Source organism: Gilbertella persicaria (genome assembly GCF_025201335.1).
Source record: "Gilbertella persicaria strain CBS 190.32 chromosome Unknown B0P05scaffold_16, whole genome shotgun sequence".
Taxonomy (NCBI): Eukaryota; Fungi; Mucoromycota; class Mucoromycetes; order Mucorales; family Choanephoraceae; genus Gilbertella; species Gilbertella persicaria.
The window spans coordinates 239,752-259,221 of record NW_026251977.1 but is presented as its reverse complement, the minus strand read 5'-3'; the positions used below and the strand labels follow the sequence as shown (position 1 = coordinate 259,221).

Here is a 19,470-nt window from a genome sequence, read left to right as displayed (position 1 = left end):
CTTTAAATTACTATTTCAAAGAAAAGAAAAAAAGCATGCGCGGTAGTCTTACAAAGAGTGTAATTTGCCTTAAAATGGACTTTAAACTAATTAAAAACTCATTTGTTTGTCTATACCTATCAGTGTGCTTTAGTCTCCGATAAAAAAGCGCGTTTTGTTCTTTCTCTTTAAGCAATGCATAGATATCATGCACCCCAAGATACAAGCAAGTCAAAACGAATAAACAAACACCCTATTCAACAAATTATCTCAGCCTTGCCTCAGCTTGCTGTTTCTTTTGCTGTCTTGTTTTTTGCTTCGGCTTCTTCTGATTCCAGCCTGAGTGAGCACTGGTATATAAACAACAGACAAACACATGTATTCATGCTATTTCGTTTGATTTAGTGGTATTTTGTTCTACATTGCTTCTTTAGCAGCTATCGCTATTTGTGGGGTTTTTATTACACTTCAGATCAAAGGAGCTGAATACAAAAATTGGCAGCAAAATCCAACAACACGAAAATACATTCAGATAGCCAGTCTGAGCACAGTCATATCTTTCTTTGGTTTCAATTTATCACTTTGGTCTCTTTATGGTCTATTGACACCTGTTGTTGTTATTTCAGGCTTTGTATTTACCTTGTCTATGTTAATGATTTTCACTGCTTTTCTGTAGAAAAAAAATAAACGTTTTCTTTAGCTATTGTGTTCCTGTTTTTAAGGTTTCACGAAAATAAAATTGACAAAAAAAGGGGAAGAGAAAAAGTTGGCTTCCTTTTTTCTCTTTTTTTTTTTCTCTTTTCTTTACTGTGAGTGAGATTGATCTTACTCGTTTTCTAGCAATCAAAATTAAATAAAGTGGCGTCACATAACCATAGCAACGATCATAGTCAGAATCCGTTTGAAGACTCATTTGAATCTGGGATGAACCAATCTCGGTACGACTATCCATCACCACTACAAGATCCTTTCATAGACTTGCAGCAAGAACAACCTGCTTACCCTCACTCGAATCCGTTCTCTAATTCTACTTCTTCTACCACGCTTAATGTTCAACCTGATATTCCTCATCATCCACAACCGATCAAGCGAGGCGATTCATCTTTTGCTTTAGATGAAGGCAAGTTAGTTTTTTTTTCAGGGCAAATCAATAACTTGTTTATAGGCTCCTTTTATGACGATGCGGCCATGGTGCAAGACGATGATGATAATTTACAGCTCTTGAATAATCGTGGCCCTATCGCAGGTCGAACCCCAACTCAACATCAGCCAACACCAGCAGACGAAAATGGCAGTATACCTTTACACCGAGCCACATCCCATCCACAACCCATACCAGCCAAAAAAGGAAAGAGTTTTAAGGACACAGTCAACAGTTTATTGGGCAGATCAAACGGACCTTCTGGGGCTGCAACAGAAGGTGGAGAACGTATTATTCATGTCAACAATACCGAGCTGAATGACCAACAAAAGTTTCTTCATAACCGTGTCTTTACAGCAAAATACACAGCGCTTACTTTTTTACCCAAATTTCTTTATGAAGAGTTTTCAAAATATGCTAATCTTTTCTTTTTGTTTATTTCTGGTATTCAGGTACAATCACTTTTTTTTTGTTGTTGTCGTTGTTCTCACTGCTTGTATAGCAAATTCCAGGTATTTCACCTACTTCTAAATACACAACGTTGGCTCCTCTTGTCATTGTCTTGTTTATTACTGCTATTAAAGAGATCATTGAAGATTGGGTAAGCACATAGACTTTGTTTGGTATATATTCACTTCAATATAGGGTGTACATCGATCTGATGCAGAACTGAATGCCAGAAAATGTAAAGTGTTGGAAGGAGCACAGTTTGTAGAGAAAGCCTGGCGTGATATCAAGGTCGGAGATGTCCTACGTATCGAAAGTGGTGAGAATTTCCCCGCAGATTTGATTTTGATCAGTAGTTCCGAACCAGAAGGTCTTTGTTACATTGAAACCAGTAACCTGGATGGTGAAGTCAACCTAAAGATCAAACAGGCACTTCCTCAGACTGCCACTATTCTGAACCCAGTAGACATGAGTCGATTACAAGGCATTGTTCGAAGTGAACAGCCCAACAATCGTTTATACAATTATGATGGTGTCTTTTCAACCAGCTCATTAAGTGATGTTGGTAAATCAAGAGATTTTGCTTTGGATCCTACTCAACTCTTGTTACGTGGTGCTCAACTTCGAAACACTTTATGGATATACGGTATTGTTATCTTTACAGGTCATGAAACAAAACTGATGCTAAATTCAAGGTAAGTGGGTTGGATTCGATAGACATTAGTAACTTAGACTGTTATTTTAGTAAAAAGCCTTCTAAAGTATCTAATGTCACACGTATCACAAACCGCAATATCCTGTATTTGTTTGCCATTTTGGTTGTTATGAGTGTCTGTTGTGCTATTGGTGGTTTAGTTTTCTCGGTAAACAGAACAGTTGAACAAAGACAACCAGACTAACGCATCGTAGCTCTACAAACAAAGTTATGTAAATGGCTACTTGCAACTTGCTTCTGATTATACACTTGCTCAATCTTTTGGCTATGATATCCTTACCTTTTTGATTTTATTCAACAGTTTCATCCCTATCAGTTTAATGGTAACCATGGAAATCGTCAAATTTGTACAATCATTCTTGATTGAGTCTGATCTCGATATGTATTATGACAAGACAGACACACCTGCTGTTGCCCGTAGTAGCAGTCTGATTGAAGAATTGGGCCAAGTCAAATTTGTGTTCTCAGACAAGACAGGTACTTTAACTTGCAATGAAATGCAATTCCGTGAATGTTCTATTGCCGGTATCTCTTATGCTGAAAAAGTTGAGTCAGACAAACAAGCCAGAGATGGTGTGGATGATCCTACTTTGCAATACAATTTTACTCAGCTGAAGGAACATCTCAAGTCGCATCCCACAGCTAATGTAATCAATGAATTCTTGGCCTTGTTAGCAACTTGTCACACTGTTATTCCCGAAACACAAGAAGGATCAGACAAGATCACTTATCAAGCCTCTTCTCCTGATGAAGGTGCTTTAGTCAAAGGCGCCAGTGATCTGGACTATAAATTTCATGTAAGTGATCAGCAATTGTACCTAACACCGCAACTCACATCCTTCTGTAGACTCGTAAACCTAATTCTATTATTTGCTCTCAACTTGGAAAAGATTATGAATATCAAGTACTTAATGTATGTGAATTCAACTCGACTCGTAAGAGAATGTCTGCCATTATCCGTGGCCCTGATGGTAAAGTGAAGTTGTACTGTAAAGGTGCCGATACTGTCATTCTGGAAAGACTCTCTGACAACAATCCTTTTGTTGAAAATACCTTGCTGCATCTCGAAGACTTTGCTTCTGAAGGTCTCCGTACACTTTGTATTGCTATGCGTGAAATTCCCGAAGACGAATATGCCCGTTGGTCTCAAATCTACGACAAGGCTGCTACCACACTTGTTAATCGTGCAGACGAACTTGACAAGGCTGCTGAAATGATCGAACAAAACTTGTTCTTGTTGGGTGCAACTGCCATTGAAGATAAACTACAAGACGGTGTGCCTGATACTATCCATACTCTACAAGAAGCAGGTATCAATGTGTGGGTATTGACAGGTGATAGACAAGAAACAGCTATCAATATTGGCTATTCTTGCAAACTCTTGAATGAAGAAATGAGTCTGATTATCTGTAATGTTGAGAACCATTGGGAAACCAAGAGCTTTTTAGAGTCAAAACTCAAAGACATTACGAGTGCTATGGAGCGTGGTGAAGAATTAGAGGTAACATAGTATGACATATTTTTCATTGACTCATATCATAATAGCCCTTAGCCTTTATTATTGACGGAAAAGCCTTGACATTTGCACTTGAAAAAGACATCGAAAAGCTCTTGTTTGACCTCACTGTGCTGTGCAAAGCAGTCATCTGCTGTCGTGTGTCTCCTCTTCAGAAGGCCTTGGTTGTCAAATTAGTCAAGAAATATGACAAGTCCATCTTGTTGGCTATTGGCGATGGTGCCAATGATGTCTCTATGATCCAAGCAGCTCATGTGGGTGTTGGTATCAGTGGCGTTGAAGGTCTTCAAGCTGCTCGTAGTGCCGATTTTGCTATTTCTCAATTTAGATATTTGAAAAAGTTGCTGTTGGTGCATGGTGCTTGGGCCTACCAACGTCTTAGTAAAATGATCTTTTACTACTTCTACAAGAACGTAGCCATGTATTTGACACAGTTTTGGGTAAGTCTATTAACTTTTCTGATATGTTCTTTTGACCATGGTATAGTATGCATTTTATAACGGGTTCTCCGGTTCAACATTATATGAATCCTGGACCATGTCTTGCTTCAATGTGATCTTTACTTTTTTGCCTCCTTTGGTCATTGGTATTTTCGATCAATTTGTGTCTGCTAGAATGTTGGACAAGTATCCTCAAATGTATATGCTTGGCCAATCCAATGAATTCTTTAACCAAAAGAAATTCTGGGGTTGGTTTGCTAATGCCGTATTTCATTCTTTGGTAAGCATCTTTATTCATTATTCTTGTCATTGACGTGCATTAGATCTTATTCTTCTTGGGTGTTGGATGTTTAAGCACAGACGGTGTTTTTAGAAATGGTCAAGTAGGTGGTCAATGGTGGGCTGGTACAGCTGTGTTTACTGCTGTACTTGGCTGTATCTTATGGAAAGGTGCTTTGATTACAGAGTAAGTGACTATATCTTTCTAGTTGCATGAACTAATCTGATAACCAGCGTTTGGACAAAGTACACTGTCATTGCCATTCCAGGCTCCATGATCATTTGGTTTATCTATTTACCTGTAGTTGCATTTTTGGGTCCAGCCGTCTCTGTTGATCTGTTTCCTGAATATTATGGCATTGTTCCTATGCTTTGGGGAAATGTCAACTTTTGGCTGTTTGTTTTGCTTGTTCCATTTGTCTGTAACTTGCGTGATTTAATCTGGAAATAGTAAGTCATCCGATTGTAAACCATAACATATACCAACAGTCTATAGTACAAAGAGAATGTATCGTCCTCTTCCATACCATTTTGTTCAAGAAATTCAGAAATACAATCTACCAGATTATAGACCACGTATGGATCGTTTCAGACAAGCTGTGAACAAAGTGCGTCGGATACAACGTCTTAAGAGAAACCGTGGTTATGCTTTCTCTCAAAATGATAATGATCAAACCAAGATTATTCGTGTTTATGATACCACTCAGCAAAAACCTCTTGGTTAAACTCTTACTTTAAAGTTTCTCTCTGTTTCCTTTTTTTTTTTTTTATACATGCATTGAAAATAAACTTTTACTCATTATATTTTAGTGTCATACATTGCTTTGTCATACTTGAAAAATCAAACGCGTGCCAAAACGCGTACTTTTTTTTTTTCATCAAAAAAGGGAGTCACTAGAAAGAGTTTATGCTTTCTACCTGTCATTCCTTTTTTTTGTTTTATTCTTTTTTTTTTGTTACTATGAGCAGTCAAGATCCACAGTTAAAAGAGATATTGGCTTTGCTTGAACGAAAGCAAAACAACCCAGGGGACGCCGATATCGAAACTGACTTTTTTAACGTGGCTCTAAAATATCTTTTGTCCCCTACTGCTAATCACTGGTGGTGTACTAAAACAACACAGCCTATCGCACAAGAGTCTTTATGGTTGTTCTCTTTACCTGATCATGACCCTATTGTACAATACAAACAAAAGCTCAATAACCAACTTCAGTCATGTACAACCTGCGTAGAAGTCTATCAAACATCGAAACCCGTCATAAGAAAAAAGTAATACTTGCTTGCTGCGTAGTAATTGGGAAGCTAACGTTTGGCAAAATTAGGTACGAAGACACATTTCCAGTAGCCACCGTAGAAGATTTCTTTCAAGGCATCAAACGCTTCGATACCAATCGAGTTTTATATGCCCTTCAGACACAGACAAAGTTTAGCATGACAAGTCAAATCATGTGTGCTATTCTCGAGGTCATTTATGCACCTCAGTTACTTCAAGACAACGCGCTAGACGAAGTGTTCGGTAAGACGTTCAACCTGATTCAGCAAACAGGCTCTTTTCCTACTTTTGGCACCGAGACAGCCACACATATCTTTCGTATGACATTTTATCACCACCGTGTTGTACGATTTTGGTCGAGAAAATTGTTGGAAAAGTTCATTACAGCAGATCATTATGTTTTGTCTGAACAGGATTATGTCAAGGTCAAAGATTTGATATTCGGCATGCTCACATCATTTGCAAAAGAAGACGAATTTACAGATATTATCCAGGCTTGTCATTTCACAATCACTCAGGACTTGGGTGAATTTTGGAAAGCATTTCGACTGTTTTCAGCGATGGCGCAGACGGATCTGCTGCTCAAATGCCTTGAAGAATCGGGTACATCTATGTCTGATTTAATTCAAGCCCAACTCTCGAGTTCAGCAGAATGGCTTGGAGAAATCCTCAAGACAATGACAGCCATGTTACTCAAGATGCAGGTTGGATTTTGGGGTAAATTATCAAAAAAGAGCAGCACCTATTACGATATCATCAAACAAATTTGCGAGCACACTGTGTTCCAGACAGCCATGAAGATTGCTCGAGAAGGCAATACAGGCAAAATATTACAGCGAGATGGTAGTCCATATCCAGATGATAAATTGATGGCTAAGATCAAAAGTATGCTGGAATGGATCTATCCATTTTGGTCTTCGTTACGACATACGCATGTAGAAAAAGACATTACAGACAAAATACTGGATACAACATTTGGCTACTTTCAAATGAACACATGGGGGGTGATGAGCAGAGCTTATTGCGCTGAACTAGGTCTACAAATCATTGACCAATGTTTAGCTGATAATTCTGTGCCTGTCAACAAGATCAATGAATATATTACCAAAATGATTGAATTTGCAGCCAAAGACGAAAACACATTGCCTGCACTGGTGCAACATATGCCCAAAGTTGCTAGAGATGTTTTATCAGACCTCGTTGATCGAGATTCAAGCTGCTTAATTGCAGCATTCAATGCAGTCTATCAACTCGAAGATTCTATAGAGGAAGATGTAGCACCCGTAGAGCTACAATCGCCTTATGAAAAGATTTGGATTTCCATCAAGGCCTTTTCGAATCGAAACATTGAGCAGTATCCTTGGTTAGGCGTTATTTTATTTAAAGCATATGCTAATGTTGCCTCGATGGATATACCTGGTCTTTTGGCTGAATCAACAGAAGGCAGACAAGTGCTTGGCAGAATAGCACACATTCGTAATGCTGTTGCCAAAATGCTTCAAGTGTTTTCCAAAGTCGATTGGAACATAAGAAAGTTCTTTTTTCAAGACAATGACAGCATGATGAAGCCAATTCTTCATCTGTTGTGTTCTCCTTATTCAGAAATCAAAGAAAACGCAGCCAGTTTTATACAGCAACAACCCCGAGTCATGAGTGATTATGATCTTTACCACGACTTTTTCTATGCATCCAAGCCATTTAAAGTGATTGAAGAATTCAATTCGATTTTAAGAGAATTTACAACCTTGACAAATGCACCTCAGTTAGACGTCTTTCGATCTGTACCTACACTTGCTTCCTTTCTAGCCATTCAGCTTGAAATCCTGATGGAATACGTTCCAACCCTCTCAAATCAAGTTCAGGATGAGGATGGCGTCTTGAGTGAATTTTGGGATATCTGTTGGCGTACAGTCAGTGTCATTTTAGAAAAAGGATTAGTTTGGGCAACTAAATACAAACCCTCAGCCGTCGTCAATTTGGTAGTGCCTGTGCTCGACATTGCCAGAAACCTGATGAATTCGAAGCAACTGTTTGAAAAAGCAATTCAAGCAACAACAAACCAAGAGCGTATCACTTTGGCTTATGATCATATCAATACCATGACAGATTCTCTTTCGCATTGGATCTATGTGACACGGCAAGACATGATCTCAAGGCTTGTGCCACTCACTATTCATATCCTCAAGGTATTACAGAAAGCAGAAACCAAGATTTCAGTAGAAGCCTATGATCGATTAATGACAGCAGCCACAGGCGTCAATGATAGCAAATTAAGCGATGAAGATCGCACCAAGTTATTCACAGCATTAAGTGCTCATGAACCTACCAATTTCATCTTTATGAAGGACGAAAGTGATGATGAAGATGTAGAATGGCAGACCATCAAAGAACCTTCACCACAGCCACCACCACAACCACCAAAATCAACAAAATCAGCAAAGCAACGACAAACCACTTTAGACCAGAGTTTCTCCAAGGTTACTCTACAAAGCCCTACTCGTCCTGCAACAACAACTCCCAAGATTACTAGATATTTTGCAGCTACATCGTCAGAACCTCAAGTAATTTCAGACGATGAAGATGATTTTGACAAGTTGTATGGTGATACAGATTTATCTCAAGTGCCTGATGAATGGTTTATTAAACCTGAACCCAAAGAACCAAATACAGATACATTGCATACCAACAAAAATGACCCCATGGACATTGAAGCCGATGCACCACGGCCTACTGTGGTTAAGCCTGCTCGTACAACAAGTACAGCTCGTTTCTATCCACCTGAAAACAAAATGCCTACATTTGCTGTTACTAGCCGAGGGCGCAAATTGCGTCCTCCCACTATGGGTTTCTCTTCCAAAATGCGAAGCTTGAGAGAAGAGCATCGAGCAGAACGTCGTTTAATTGCTGCTGCTAAATCCCCTTCTGCAGCAGGTGTCGTACGACAACGCTATGGTGGCGATAATTCATCTGATTCCGAACCCTCATCAGAAGAAGAAACAGAAGATGATTCTGGCTTATGGGACTTAATTCATGATATGGGCGATTCAGGACCTTCTGTTCAAGGCAAACATAACCAAATTCAAGCGGAATCTGCTAGTGTCAAAGCATTGTTTGAAAGTAAACCTAAGCGTACTACCAAGTTATTAGAGACACCTATTACCAATGACTACTTGGACCGTAAAATCAAGGCCAAAGTACAAGAACAGAAGCGTCGACAAAAGATAACGCCCAGCATTGATCGTTTATTCAAGGCAATCTTCTCTTGGGATATTACTGAATCAAGAGAAATCCCACCCAATACAAATGAAGCTATGTACAACAATGTACCTTCGACGTTTGCTACTTTTCAAGAATACCGTTCTACATTTGAACCACTACTTATTTTAGAAACATGGTGTCAATTGTTGCGAGCTAAAGAACAGTTGAATCAGAACGATGTGCTGGATCGCTGTATTGTAGAAGGTCGCTGCCACACCAATGATTTTGTTGATATTACATTTAGCTTGCCCATGAGTGTCATCACGAACAACTTGACACCTGATGACTTGGTTTGCGTTGCAAATCATTTTGGGCCTCATTTCTTTGCAGACAATGACCGAGTTGCTTGGAAGGGCAAATCGTTTTTGGGTAAAGTCACTTCTATCAATCAAAAAAGAAATATGGGTGAAGTTGTAGTAAGATGCTATTTTACTACAGATCGTATCAGTCTCTTGAACTCTTTGTCTCCCAAGACATCATGGAATATTCTCAAGATTATGAGGTAGGCAGCAACATGATAAAACATACAAGTAAACGCCTTTGAGTAGTTTGACAACGACAATGCGTGAATACGCAGCATTAGAAGGCCTTGAATATTATGATTTAGGTCAAGACATTATTAAGCCTAAACCATCACCTCAGACAACTATCAGCAGTGCAACCATTCGACAATACTGTGAGCGGTACGATGTCAATGAGCCTCAGTCAATTGCCATTATCTCTGCCATTCAGAAAAAGCGAGGGTTTTCTCTCATTCAAGGGTAAATAGTATAGGTATTTCACTCATGCTCATTCTGATGTATAGTCCTCCTGGTACTGGTAAGACAAAGACGATTTTGTCATTAATTGTTTCTTTGCTGGACCAACGCGCAAACACAACCAGCTCAAACCAACCCTACGGTGCTGGTAAACTCCTTGTATGTGCTCCAAGTAATGCTGCTGTTGACGAAATTGCCAAGCGACTTAAAGAAGGCGTCATGACCTCCAATGGTATGCGTGCACCTAACATTGTCAGAATTGGTGTAGCAGACTCTGTCAATGCTAGCGTCAAGGACCGTATCTTGGAACGACTGATTGAAGCTGAAATGGATGAGTCAGGCGGTAATTCAGCCACCGGTGGAAAATGGGGAGCCAAATTAGAAAGCTTGCATCAAGATATTCGCAACATTCAAATCAGTCTGGATGATGTGGATCGTGAAATTACACAATCAGGAAGTGATATGGTCAAGATGTCTATCTTGAGAGACAAGAGAAAAGCACTGGGTGCCAAGTTAGTCAAGACCAGAATCATATTGAAAGATACATATCAAGATCAAAAGAATCACGGCAGAGAAATGGAAATTTCACGACTCCGTGCACGTCAAAAAGTGTTTGCTAATGCAGATGTTGTGTGTGCAACACTCAGTGGTAGCGGGCATGATATGTTGACGGCTATGGGTGTTTCTTTTGAGACGGTCATTGTAGATGAAGCAGCTCAGTCCATTGAAATCAGTTCTTTGATTCCCTTAAAATTTGATACGCAACGATGTATCCTTGTGGGCGGTATGTCTGTATAAAACCTAATCAAAGACACACTCACTCTTTCTTTTTGTTTACAGATCCTAATCAATTGCCACCTACTGTTATGTCTACATTGGCTGCAAAATATGATTATCAGCAAAGTTTGTTTATGAGACTAGAAAAGACTGTGGAGAAAGAAGTCAATCTTCTAAGGTAATGTTTTTATTTATTTATTTTTTATTGACATTGGTGTAGTATTCAATATCGTATGCACCCTGATATCAGTCGATTTCCTAGCAAGATGTTTTATCAGTCTCGACTGTTAGATGGACCCAACATGTCTACTGTTTCATCTGCTGTATGGCACACAATGCCTGAATTTCCTCCTTATCATTTCTTCAATGTCTCTCGTGGTCAGGAAAATGTAGGCCGAGGCAAATCTATCTATAATGTGGCAGAAGCAGATGCTGCTGTTGCTCTTGTTGATATGTTGTGCACTCGATTCCCTACCATCAAGGTAAGATTGACCCTCACAAACCTAGTTGTCTTATGTCTTCACTAGTTTGCCTCTAAAATTGGTGTCATTACACCTTATAAACAGCAAGTCAGTCAATTGAAATCATGCTTTCGCAATCGTTTTGGCAATGGTATCATTGATGTAATTGATTTTAATACTGTAGATGGTTTCCAAGGTCAAGAAAAAGAAATCATCATCTTTTCATGTGTCAGAGCTGGATCAGGTCAGTTACTTCAAGTTATTGAGTCGCACTCATAACTTTTTTTTAGGCCGTGGTATTGGTTTCTTGGCGGATGTGAGACGTATGAATGTAGGCTTGACTCGTGCTAAATGTTCTTTGTTTGTGTTGGGCAACGCTCGCTCTTTATCCAATAGTGAATATTGGGGAGATCTTGTACGCGACGCATCCCATCGAAAATTAATGACTGAAGTAAGTACATCCTGTCATTCACCATAAGGCTTACCTATGTAGTGCAAATACCCTTATTTTGGCCATAGAATGGAGAATACATCGATACCCAGCAACATTTTCGAAAAAGATATTGTTATCACTAAAAAACGCACCCTACCACAAAAGAAAGGACCTATCAAAATTGCTCGACCAAAGTCATTACCGGATGATATGGGTTCAGAGACAGAGACTGTGGGTGAAAAGCGTAAAGCATCGCCTGTTCTTGAGCTCTTGCATTCGAAAAAGAGAGGCACTATTGATGAGGATGTTGTTATGGAAGACAAATCATTTATAGACAAAGTGCGTATGGAGAAAAAAGCAGCGGGTCGTGGTGTGCCTATTGTTGCACCTTCAAACTCGATGCAAAAGAAGAAAGTTTCTATGGCAGAATACAACTCCATGAGAGGAAACGATAACCATAACAACAAATCAAGCTTGTTTATCAACCGAAAGAGGCCCGGCGTCCAAGTAAGGGTGGATGATGTTGCGTTGTCTTTTACTTATTGTCTTGTAGAAATCTCGTCATGAACAACACAGAAACTGGCCTGAAAGTATAAGTGCTCGAGAAAAAGCCATGATGGATGCAAGTATTATCTGATAGTGTACAACCCATTAACCTTTTGTTTCAAATAGCATGCTGCAGACAAAGATAGAATGAGGCGATATCGAGAAGAAGAACGACGTAGAGATAATTCATCTTCATCATCTAGAAGGGATCCAGTCCGGAATATCAACAGCCTTGTAAACGATGCACAAAACAGACACAGTCGTGATTCAAGACATTTTTAAAAACTGTATATATAATAATAATAATACTAATAATAATAATAAAAAAAAGACATTGGATTTATTCTTTGTATATATATAATACGAATGCTTAATAGAATGAAATATTAGCATCGCCTTCAGCAGGAGCATCTAGGTCAACATAAGACTTCACTTGACGAGGATCTTTAGGCATAGACTCATCCAAATCCATCATCAAAGCAGCACTGCTACTTGCAGGACGAGATCTTCTGCCAGTAGCACCCCAGGTATCAGCACCACCACCAAAGCCAACGCGAGGTATTTGATCCCAAGGTGTACCAGCCATAGCTGCAGCAGGTGGCATACGCATATTGGGAGGAGTCAGCATGAATTGTTGAGGGTGGAAGGGCACAGACTGCAGTGACATCATGTTGGTTTGATTGGCATTGGGTGTTGTGTTGGGCATAATGTGATTAGGGTCAAGCACATAACTATTGTAATATTCAACTTCAGCCTTGATACGGTCTATTTCTTCAGGGTGCTTGGAAAGAATATGCTTTTCTACATAATCAAAACCCTTGAATGCTTTTGAACATTCACCCACTTGACATTTAAATTTGGATTCATGTTCTTTTAGTACATGTTCTTTCACAAATTCATCAAGTTCACTAACAATAACATGTAAGACGCTATCCTTTATGCAGCACATCACTTACGCTTGTAAAACACGACCACCTAAACGTTTGATTTCACGATCGTCTGGCGTATGAATCTTTAAAGAAATTTTCTGATCCAGATTCTTGGCCCATTGTTGAACTAAACACGATCAATACCACGCCATATATAGATTTTTAAAAAATAAATAAATGCCTTACTTCCTCTTTCGTTTTTAGCTGCTTGCTTGGGGTCTGTTGTGGAATCTTCAGCAGAGGTAGTGGTTGTACGACAATGTGGCTCAAAGCACTTTCTTGATAATTCCTCAACTGAATCGCATTCCAGAGCACAATAGTAACAATACATATGCACACGTCTTAGGTAAGCAATGATCATATCTAATGTCTTTTTGACTGGGTCTTGCACATCTGTCAGTGTCTGAGCACGCGACTCCACAGCCTTTAAGCCTTCTGGCATATCTTCACCTAACAAAGCCTCTAAAGCAAGAGCAAGCTCTTTGGCTTGTTCTAAATCTTTCTGTAAACGCTCTGTTGTGTTGGCAATGTCAGGAGCAATACGAGGCACACGATTCTGAGGTGTGTTTTTGCGATTCATGGCCAAGTGGAAAAGAAAATCATCCACTTTTTGATTGTCCAATTGCTCAAATGCCTTTTTGATATCTGTGCCTGGCTTAAAGTTGATCCATCCAATACGATGGAATTTCTTGTTTGGACTAGGTTCTGAAAGTGCGAGATAATCAAAACCCTCTACTTTGCTACACATCTAATCCGTAGAGTTATTTATGTTTTCTTGAATGGTTCTTACCTCTAAAATCTTCTCCCTTGCAATCGTAGGGGGTACTGTTTTGATGACAAGTCTGGATTCAAATTCGGCGTTTGTATCGTCTTCAGTTGTCTCCACAGGTTCTGCAGGTTCATTTTCTTCTTCTTGTGTAGTAGGTGAACTATCTTTATCAAAGCAGACATCATCATACTGCCCGCTTTCCAATTCCTGTAGAAACTCATTCAAGTAGCGACGTCTGCGTTCCTTGACATTCTCTTGTCGTGGACGAGAAATAGTAGGATGATATTTTTCTTGAAACCATTCCTTATCCTTGTTGGCCGTGAAGAATTGAGCCAGTTGACGAGCAGCAAACTTCTCCTTGTAATGAGCAAATCGTTTCTGCATGTCTTCATCGTCAATGCGTCTGTTGCTTGTGCGTTTCGTGTATTCTGAGAATTGTTTGAACGAAACAAGATAGTCCAATTGTGCGGGATCGACAAGGGGAAACCTATCGATTGCATTGTGAATCGTAAGTTGAGGTACACTCTGACCTACCTTCCCACACTGCCATTGCCATTACCCCCACTCCAACCTTGATTTATCATTTGAGGGTTCACCATATCTATACAACATGATGAATACATGGTTATCGTCATTCAATTGTTTTACCCATCATGGAATAGCCATTTGCATTCATATTGGGATTGCTATTACCAGCAAATGAAGAAGGATGATTAGCAGGTGCTTCAGGCTTACTGCCATACCGAGGACCAGGAACATATCCATCACGCTCATAGTTGGGGATATAGTGATCAGTTTCTGGATCATTTCTGTAGTCTCTATTGTTCCTAGGATAGCTTCTCATTGGTGGAGGTGAATAAGATGGTCTTCTTTTGTGTCGACGGTCTACATAACGATGGTTGGATCAAGACAAGTAATAAAAGAATAAGAATAAAAAGAGAAATAGAGAGATAGATAGATAGAGAGAGAGATAGAGAGAGAAAGAGAGAGAGAGAGAGAGAGAGAGAGAGAGAAAAAGAAAAATGTGTGTGTATGTGTAGGTTCCTCTGTTATATAATAATACCTTCAGGAGGAGTTGGACTACGTCGACCGCGCTTCTTTCGGTCATAACGGTCATACTCTTCACCATATCTATCACGCTCTAGACTACGTTCATGACGAAACTTATCTCTACCATGATTACGAGATATATTTTCATCATCAGACCATTCGTTGTAACCCATATTTAATTCTTTAGAAAAGAAAAGAAAGAAAAAAAAAAAGAAGAAACGAATTCATCATTTTAAAATAATGAAAATGCCCATGATGACGTCCACAAGCACAATTGATGCGCCGCATCAAATCGAGTTGATCTGTTTGAATGACTGCTCTTCAAATGTCAAATTTTTCATTCTTTTTCTTCAACTTAATATGGGTTTTGGTCAACGAGGTGGTTTCCGTGGAGGTAAGAACATTATCTAGTTGACGATGATACTAAATGATCTAGGTCGCGGTGGTTTCAATAATAACCAAGGTCCTCCTTCTGAAGTTGTTGGTAAACATTGAATGGACACATACACACACATATATATATATTAACAACCTATTAGTCGCTGGTTCTTTTGTGAGTGCTTGTGAAGGAGAAATGGTCTGCAAACTCAGTAATGCTAAAGTGCCCTTTTTCAATGCACCCATTTACCTTCAAGACAAGACACAAATTGGTAAAATTGATGAAATCCTCGGTCCTTTGAACGAAGTTTTCTTTACTGTCAAAATGCAAGATGGACAAACTGCCTCTAATTTCAAAGTGGATGATAAAGTATACATTGCTTTAGACAAACTTTTACCTATGGATCGATTCTTACCTAAACCTAAGGTTGCTGGAAAAGGTAATAGCGGGCTTCTTTTTTTTTGGCATGATCTAATCTCTGTCATAGCTTTTAAGCCTACTGGTCTTCAGGGCAAGGTTGAAAAGAAATCAAAGCCTGCTGGTGGTCGTGGTGGCTTTGGTGGTGGTGGCCGCGGTGCTCCTCGTGGTGGTAGAGGCGGATTTGGCGGCGGATTTGGCGGCGGCGGATTTGGTGGCGGCCGTGGTGGTGCTTCCCGTGGTGGTGGTAATAGTCGAGGTGGTAAGTCACATGGATTGAAAAGAAAAAGATGGACTAAAAGCATTCTATAGGCCGTGGTGGCGGTGCTCCTCGTGGTGGTAGAGGTGGATTTGGCGGTGGCCGTGGCGGTGCTCCTCGTGGTGGTAGAGGTGGATTCGGCGGCAATGGTGGTGGTGCCAGAGGAAACCATGTTACTTTTTAAATTATGTTGTAAATAAAACTATCATGCAATTCGTTTATTCAGAAGTTAGATACGGAATTTGAATTAAGCAAAGAAGATAATGCACAACGATTGGTACAAAAAAAAAAAGGATTCATCATCTTTTTTTTCTTTTCTTTTTCTTCTTTCTACAATATAGTATGAGAATAATTCCTGTTATCTATACACCTATCACAAAAGCTTCTTGCTTTGCTCGCATTACTGTCTCTAGTAAACGTTTATACCATAGCGCAGACTATAGTGGCGGTGGTCTTATGGGTGGTAATAATGGTAGTTTTACTTCACCTCCACCACCTCCACTCAAGACAACCAATTTGCCAGAAGATACTTTTTACCATTTGGACTTGGTTCAGCTTTCCGATCCACGCTCAGTAAGTTAGAAAAAGAGAGGAGGAAAAAATGAGTTACTTATATATATATATATTAGATTGTTCAACATTTGGACGAATACGTTATTGGTCAAGAGCGAGCTAAAAAAGTACTTGCCGTAGCCATATTTAACCATTATAACAGAGTTAGAGCAAACATGAAAAGGCAATATATACAACAACAAAAGCAACAGTTACAGCAACTTCAGCAACAACAACAACAACAACAGCAACAACAGCAACAACAACAACAACAACAACAACAACAACAACAACAAAAAAAGAGCAAAGAAATTCACAACCAGAAGCAACGGCAGAAGAACGTATTCATGCTGAACACCACCACCCTACTCTACCATACGACTATTATTCCACACAATTACCAATACAGAATATTGAATATCCAGCGAATGAAAGAAGCGTGTCGTTTGGTAAATTAAATCAGGCAATCAATTGTTATGACTAAACTTATATAGGTGGCCAACGCCCCCGTGCTTGGTTAAATCCACCCACAGAAGCACATTCAAATGAGTCTATTGCTAAAACCAATCAAGAAGGTCTATTGGCCTCTATAAAACAAGAAGAACACGATTCAACAGTACATGACAAGAGTAACGTGTTGTTGATTGGTCCCACAGGATCTGGCAAAACGTTGCTTGCAAGAACGTTGGCTCAAGTGTTACAAGTGCCATTTTCAATGTCAGATGCCACGCCGTTTACTCAGGCTGGCTATGTGGGCGAGGATGTTGAATTGGTGATCCAGCGATTGCTTCAGTCATGTGATTTTGATGTCAAGAAAGCAGAAACTGGCATTGTGTTTATTGATGAAATAGATAAGATCTCTAAAAGATCAGATAGTCATACAGCTTCTCGTGATGTATCTGGTGAAGGCGTACAACAGGTAAGTATAATAGAGTGTTGAATGTGTCTAACGTAAGAACAGTCTCTGTTAAGAATGCTTGAAGGCACAGTGGTAAATGTGACAGACAAATCAGGCTCAAGCAACCATAAAAGACCAGGCAATAGTGGTTCATTAGGATCACCCAGTAAAGGAGAAACGTATTCTGTAGACACAAGCAATATTTTGTTTATCCTAAGTGGTGCTTTTATTGGTCTGGATAAGATTATCAGTGATCGATTATCTAAAGGAGTAAGTTGTATGATGAGACAATAGAGGAGTCTAACAGATTATGGTAGTCCATTGGCTTTGGTGCACATATCAAATCAGAATCAGACAGAGAAAACGAAAGCAAAGATGCCTTACATCAAGTGGAAACGTCTGATCTTGTTCGTTATGGTCTTATCAATGAATTTGTGGGCAGATGTCCTGTTGTGGCTTCTGTAGATAACCTGAAAGAAGAAGATCTTGTTCGTGTACTCAAGGAACCCAAGAATTCATTATTAAAGCAGTACGAAGGCTTGTTTAGACTCAACAATGTACGTCTTAGATTTAGTAATACTGCATTAAAGACAGTGGCTACACAAGCATTAGAGAAGAAGACAGGTGCTAGAGGACTAAGAAGAATTATGGTAAGTTTATGACTCTTATTAGCACATAATGACTCCTTAAAGGAAAACTTGTTACTTGATCCCATGTTTGATGCACCTGGTTCCTGTATTAAACAAGTTGTGATTGACAGTAAAGTAGTCAATAGAGAGAAACCAGCAGTGTATATTACAACTGAAAAATCACAATTAGCAGATAAAATCATAGCTGATGATGATGGTATTGAACTGAATGCAACTGTAGAAGATACACCACAGCAAATGACTTTGATCTGAACAATAAAATAGCCAATCAAAATGAATTGTATGTTTAGTGACGTATAAAGCAGGACTCTACAATACCTTTTGATATCTATTGTAACATCAACTTGAATTTGGTCTCTACATATAATTTAGTTAACCCTGAGTGAAGTCATAATTTTTTTTTTTTTTAATATTTTTATATATTTTTTTAAAAAAACATTTCTCTTGCTTTTCTTTATACAATATGGCTTCTGGACAACCTGTTCACTCTGTTCTGTTTGACAACAGTCAAGACAATACACAATACTATGCACAAACAGGAGGAGCAGGAGGAGATGGTCTACAGTTTTATACTTCAAGCTATGGTGATCAATATAGCAATACAAACTATTATAGCAGCCCACCTTCAGGCGATATGCGCTCTACTTATGACTATCCAACTGGTTCTTCTGGTTCTTTCTGGAGCGCGTTTGGAACAGGTGGGTTTGCAGATGAACCACCATTACTAGAAGAACTCGGTTTAAACTTTGAACATATCAAGACGAAGGTACGTATGCGCGTTTGTATAAGCGAACTCATTGTATCTATTTAGAGTCTTGCTGTTTTGAATCCCTTTAGAACAGTACCTCATACTATCATGGACGATACAGACTTAGCAGGACCACTCTTATTTATATTTTTGTTTGGTACATTTTTACTATTATCCAGAAAGGCACATTTTGGTTATATTTATGGTGTTGGTGTCATGGGCGTCGTCAGTATTTATCTTATTCTCAACTTGATGTCAGAAAATGGTATTGATTGGTCAAGAACAGCCAGTGTATTGGGCTATTGTCTACTGCCTATGGTCATGTTGAGTGGATTTAGTGTGGTGCTCAAGCTAGATAATGCTATAGGCACTGCACTTACTGTCATTAGTATCCTTTGGTGTACTTACTCTAGTTCGGGCATGTTCTCTAGCGTACTTCATCTAAACGAGCAACGCTTGTTAGTGGCTTACCCTGTGGGTCTCTTTTATGCTTGTTTTGCTTTAATGACATTGTTTTAAATATCCCCCCTCCCTCTTTAAATTTCTATTTGATGGATACATTTTTATATGTAGTTCAAGTCTTGACTACCTGGATTTAGTTGCCAGAGTTTTGGATCAAGTATCTTGATATGCTTTGGTGTAATAATAAATGGACTTGAGTAAATAGAGGCATATGTTTAGTAAGAGTGTTTCTGAGTTCTACAAAGTACCAAGATATATTATCTAGAAGCCTTTTATCTGAAAAATGCAACGACGCAACTTGAGTTAAACTTGGATCACATCTCGTTAATAGGAC

At 39.2% G+C, this 19,470-nt stretch overlaps 7 protein-coding genes across 7 annotated transcripts; 6 read left to right on the top strand and 1 right to left on the bottom strand.

The window, feature by feature from the left end:
• Nucleotides 1-103: 103 nt before the first annotated feature.
• B0P05DRAFT_538575 (uncharacterized protein) lies at nt 104-731 on the top strand. Its single transcript, XM_051577859.1, has 2 exons — nt 104-332; nt 385-731. Exons 1-2 carry the CDS (start codon nt 175-177, stop codon nt 653-655), a joined length of 429 nt encoding a protein of 142 aa, XP_051435682.1. The 5' UTR covers nt 104-174; the 3' UTR covers nt 656-731.
• A 436-nt stretch (nt 732-1,167) lies between these two features.
• B0P05DRAFT_468709 (uncharacterized protein) lies at nt 1,168-5,242 on the top strand (the record flags this gene model as incomplete). Its single annotated transcript, XM_051574445.1, has 11 exons — nt 1,168-1,572; nt 1,623-1,721; nt 1,766-2,262; nt 2,313-2,430; nt 2,477-3,079; nt 3,130-3,783; nt 3,828-4,238; nt 4,285-4,518; nt 4,562-4,704; nt 4,752-4,967; nt 5,014-5,242. 11 exons carry the CDS (start codon nt 1,168-1,170, stop codon nt 5,240-5,242), a joined length of 3,609 nt encoding a protein of 1,202 aa, XP_051435681.1.
• Nucleotides 5,243-5,478: 236 nt separating this feature from the next.
• B0P05DRAFT_586444 (uncharacterized protein) lies at nt 5,479-12,114 on the top strand (the record flags this gene model as incomplete). Its single annotated transcript, XM_051582516.1, has 10 exons — nt 5,479-5,786; nt 5,840-9,550; nt 9,597-9,809; nt 9,854-10,590; nt 10,647-10,761; nt 10,804-11,065; nt 11,111-11,288; nt 11,335-11,495; nt 11,538-11,984; nt 12,031-12,114. The coding sequence occupies 10 exons, from the start codon at nt 5,479-5,481 to the stop codon at nt 12,112-12,114; spliced, it is 6,216 nt and encodes a 2,071-aa protein (XP_051435680.1).
• A 239-nt stretch (nt 12,115-12,353) lies between these two features.
• Nucleotides 12,354-14,968, bottom strand: B0P05DRAFT_538556 (uncharacterized protein). The gene is made up of 7 exons (XM_051577858.1): nt 14,465-14,968; nt 14,370-14,407; nt 14,256-14,322; nt 13,743-14,208; nt 13,139-13,700; nt 12,980-13,079; nt 12,354-12,931 (listed from the first exon to the last, which is right to left on the bottom strand). Exons 1-7 carry the CDS (start codon nt 14,563-14,565, stop codon nt 12,394-12,396), a joined length of 1,872 nt encoding a protein of 623 aa, XP_051435679.1. The 5' UTR covers nt 14,566-14,968; the 3' UTR covers nt 12,354-12,393.
• Nucleotides 14,969-15,188: 220 nt separating this feature from the next.
• Nucleotides 15,189-15,879, top strand: B0P05DRAFT_468530 (Gar1/Naf1 RNA binding region-domain-containing protein; the record flags this gene model as incomplete). The annotated part of the gene is made up of 3 exons (XM_051574436.1): nt 15,189-15,255; nt 15,311-15,589; nt 15,638-15,879. The coding sequence occupies 3 exons, from the start codon at nt 15,189-15,191 to the stop codon at nt 15,877-15,879; spliced, it is 588 nt and encodes a 195-aa protein (XP_051435678.1).
• Nucleotides 15,880-16,094: 215 nt separating this feature from the next.
• On the top strand, nt 16,095-18,314 carry B0P05DRAFT_538549 (P-loop containing nucleoside triphosphate hydrolase protein). The gene is made up of 6 exons (XM_051577857.1): nt 16,095-16,399; nt 16,456-16,589; nt 16,688-16,827; nt 16,873-17,297; nt 17,340-17,546; nt 17,594-18,314. Exons 1-6 carry the CDS (start codon nt 16,169-16,171, stop codon nt 17,936-17,938), a joined length of 1,482 nt encoding a protein of 493 aa, XP_051435677.1. The 5' UTR covers nt 16,095-16,168; the 3' UTR covers nt 17,939-18,314.
• Nucleotides 18,315-18,347: 33 nt separating this feature from the next.
• Nucleotides 18,348-19,345, top strand: B0P05DRAFT_538548 (uncharacterized protein). Its single transcript, XM_051577856.1, has 2 exons — nt 18,348-18,692; nt 18,738-19,345. Exons 1-2 carry the CDS (start codon nt 18,390-18,392, stop codon nt 19,191-19,193), a joined length of 759 nt encoding a protein of 252 aa, XP_051435676.1. The 5' UTR covers nt 18,348-18,389; the 3' UTR covers nt 19,194-19,345.
• Nucleotides 19,346-19,470: the final 125 nt, after the last annotated feature.